At 64.6% G+C, this 1572-nt stretch overlaps 1 protein-coding gene across 1 annotated transcript in view; it reads right to left on the bottom strand.

Moving 5' to 3' along the window:
• Window positions 1-285: 285 nt before the first annotated feature.
• FA09DRAFT_359678 (hypothetical protein) overlaps window positions 286-1572 on the bottom strand; it is a gene marked incomplete at both ends in the record, with an annotated part of 1891 nt that continues 604 nt past the window's right edge. Inside the window, 3 exons of the mRNA XM_025745149.1 lie at window positions 286-900; window positions 1001-1152; window positions 1261-1466. Of these exons, the coding sequence (XP_025599349.1) occupies window positions 287-900; window positions 1001-1152; window positions 1261-1466 (972 nt within the window). The remainder of the gene's footprint in view (window positions 901-1000; window positions 1153-1260; window positions 1467-1572) is intronic.

A 1572-nucleotide genomic window follows, 5' to 3' on the forward strand; every position in this document is an offset into this window, starting at 1 on the left:
GGGGAAGAGAAGGAAGGGAGGGGGGAAGAGAAGGAAGGGAGGGGGGAAGAGAAGGAAGGGAGGGGGGAAGAGAAGGAAGGGAGGGGGAGGAAAGAATGGGGCAATCGGGTCTCTGTTTGTTCTCTCTCTCTGATCGGCGCTCTGTCTCGGAGGGCTGCTCGAATGGCATGCTTGCTTTTGCACACGCTCTTCACTACTTGCGACTCTCTGCTATCGCATCATCATTGTTCGTTGCGCGATGTTTCTACAGCGTCATCTGCTTGAGCGCCCTCACCGCCTCCTTCTCCTCTCTTTGTTCCATCTCCCTCTCTGCCCTCTTAAGCGTCTGCGTCACCTGCCACATGCGTCCGCGTTTCGCCCTCGTCTTTTCGGGCGCCAACTCGCGCTGCATGAGCAGTTCCAGCGGCCACGCATCCACCTCGTCGGCGCCCGCGCGTGCGCCGAGGCGCCGGCCATTCTCGTCTCGCGCGCCCGCCGCCGCGGGAGTGCGCTCCGGCAGCGCGCGCCAGGCGGCCGAGACGGGCCCGTCGGCGGGACAGAGGGCGAGGTAGTCGTCGGTGGCAAACGTGCGGCCGCCGTTCGTGATGTGTTGTGCGACTTCAGGCGCCGACACCCAACTGGCACGCGCCTCGTTGGCCATCCAGAGGTGCTCCGCTGGCGTGGGCGCCTGCGCCGTCGGAGGCAGCGGCTGCTTCATGGCCAGGAAGGGCGCGTAGCCGTCGCGCCGCGGCGGCGTAGGCTGGCGAGGAGGCAGAGAAGCAACGAGGGCAGAGGCGCGCAGCTCGGAATGGGGAGAGGTGCGCGTGCGAGAGGGAGTGAGATGGATGGGATCCCTAGGTGACCAGGGCAGCCAGGACTCGGAGGAGACGACGGTGGAGTCGGCCATCATGGCCGTCTTGCCTGTTGTGTGTGTGTGTGTGTGAGGTTGCAAGGGTCAGCCCATCTGCCCCAGCGCCCAAGGCCCATCTGGCCACGACGTGTGTGTGGATGGCTTACGCACGCCGAGTGGGATAGTCGGCCGCAGGCCAGGGCACGGCAAGGCGATAGCTGGAGCCGTCGGCGGCGCGGACGAGAGCGTAGCGCGTCCAGCTGTAGAAGTGGCCTTTGCGATTGAACTTGACTCCGGAGCGCGAGAGACGATTGGCCACCACTCTGTAGCACACACAGCGCGTTCGTGGTCAGAGCAAGAAGAGGCGCGGGGGAGGGGGAGGGGAGGGTGGAGAAAGGCAAGTGTGGGAAAGGCGAAACACACAAACGCACCCTTTCTTGATCTCCTCCTTTGTGATGGGCGCGCCTTCGGGCAGCACCATGTCCTTGGGCAGCATGAGGGCCAGGTTGGAAAGATGCACGGGCTTGGCCACCTGGACGGCATTGGGGCCGTAGCCGGCGCTGGCGCCTTCGGCCGGGTTCGCAAGGCGCGGCAGCATGTGCTTCACCGCCACCGTGGGGTTGAGCGCCGGGTTGTCCTAGAAAGAAGAAGTGCGGGGAGAGAGAGGCGGGCGAGGGGCACAAAGGCGCAAGACGGGAGGAGGGGAAGAAGGAGAAGTTAGAATCAATGGCAGAGCGGGAAAT

This window comes from Tilletiopsis washingtonensis (assembly GCF_003144115.1).
Source record: "Tilletiopsis washingtonensis strain MCA 4186 unplaced genomic scaffold FA09scaffold_7, whole genome shotgun sequence".
Lineage (NCBI taxonomy): Eukaryota > Fungi > Basidiomycota > Exobasidiomycetes > Entylomatales > Tilletiopsis > Tilletiopsis washingtonensis.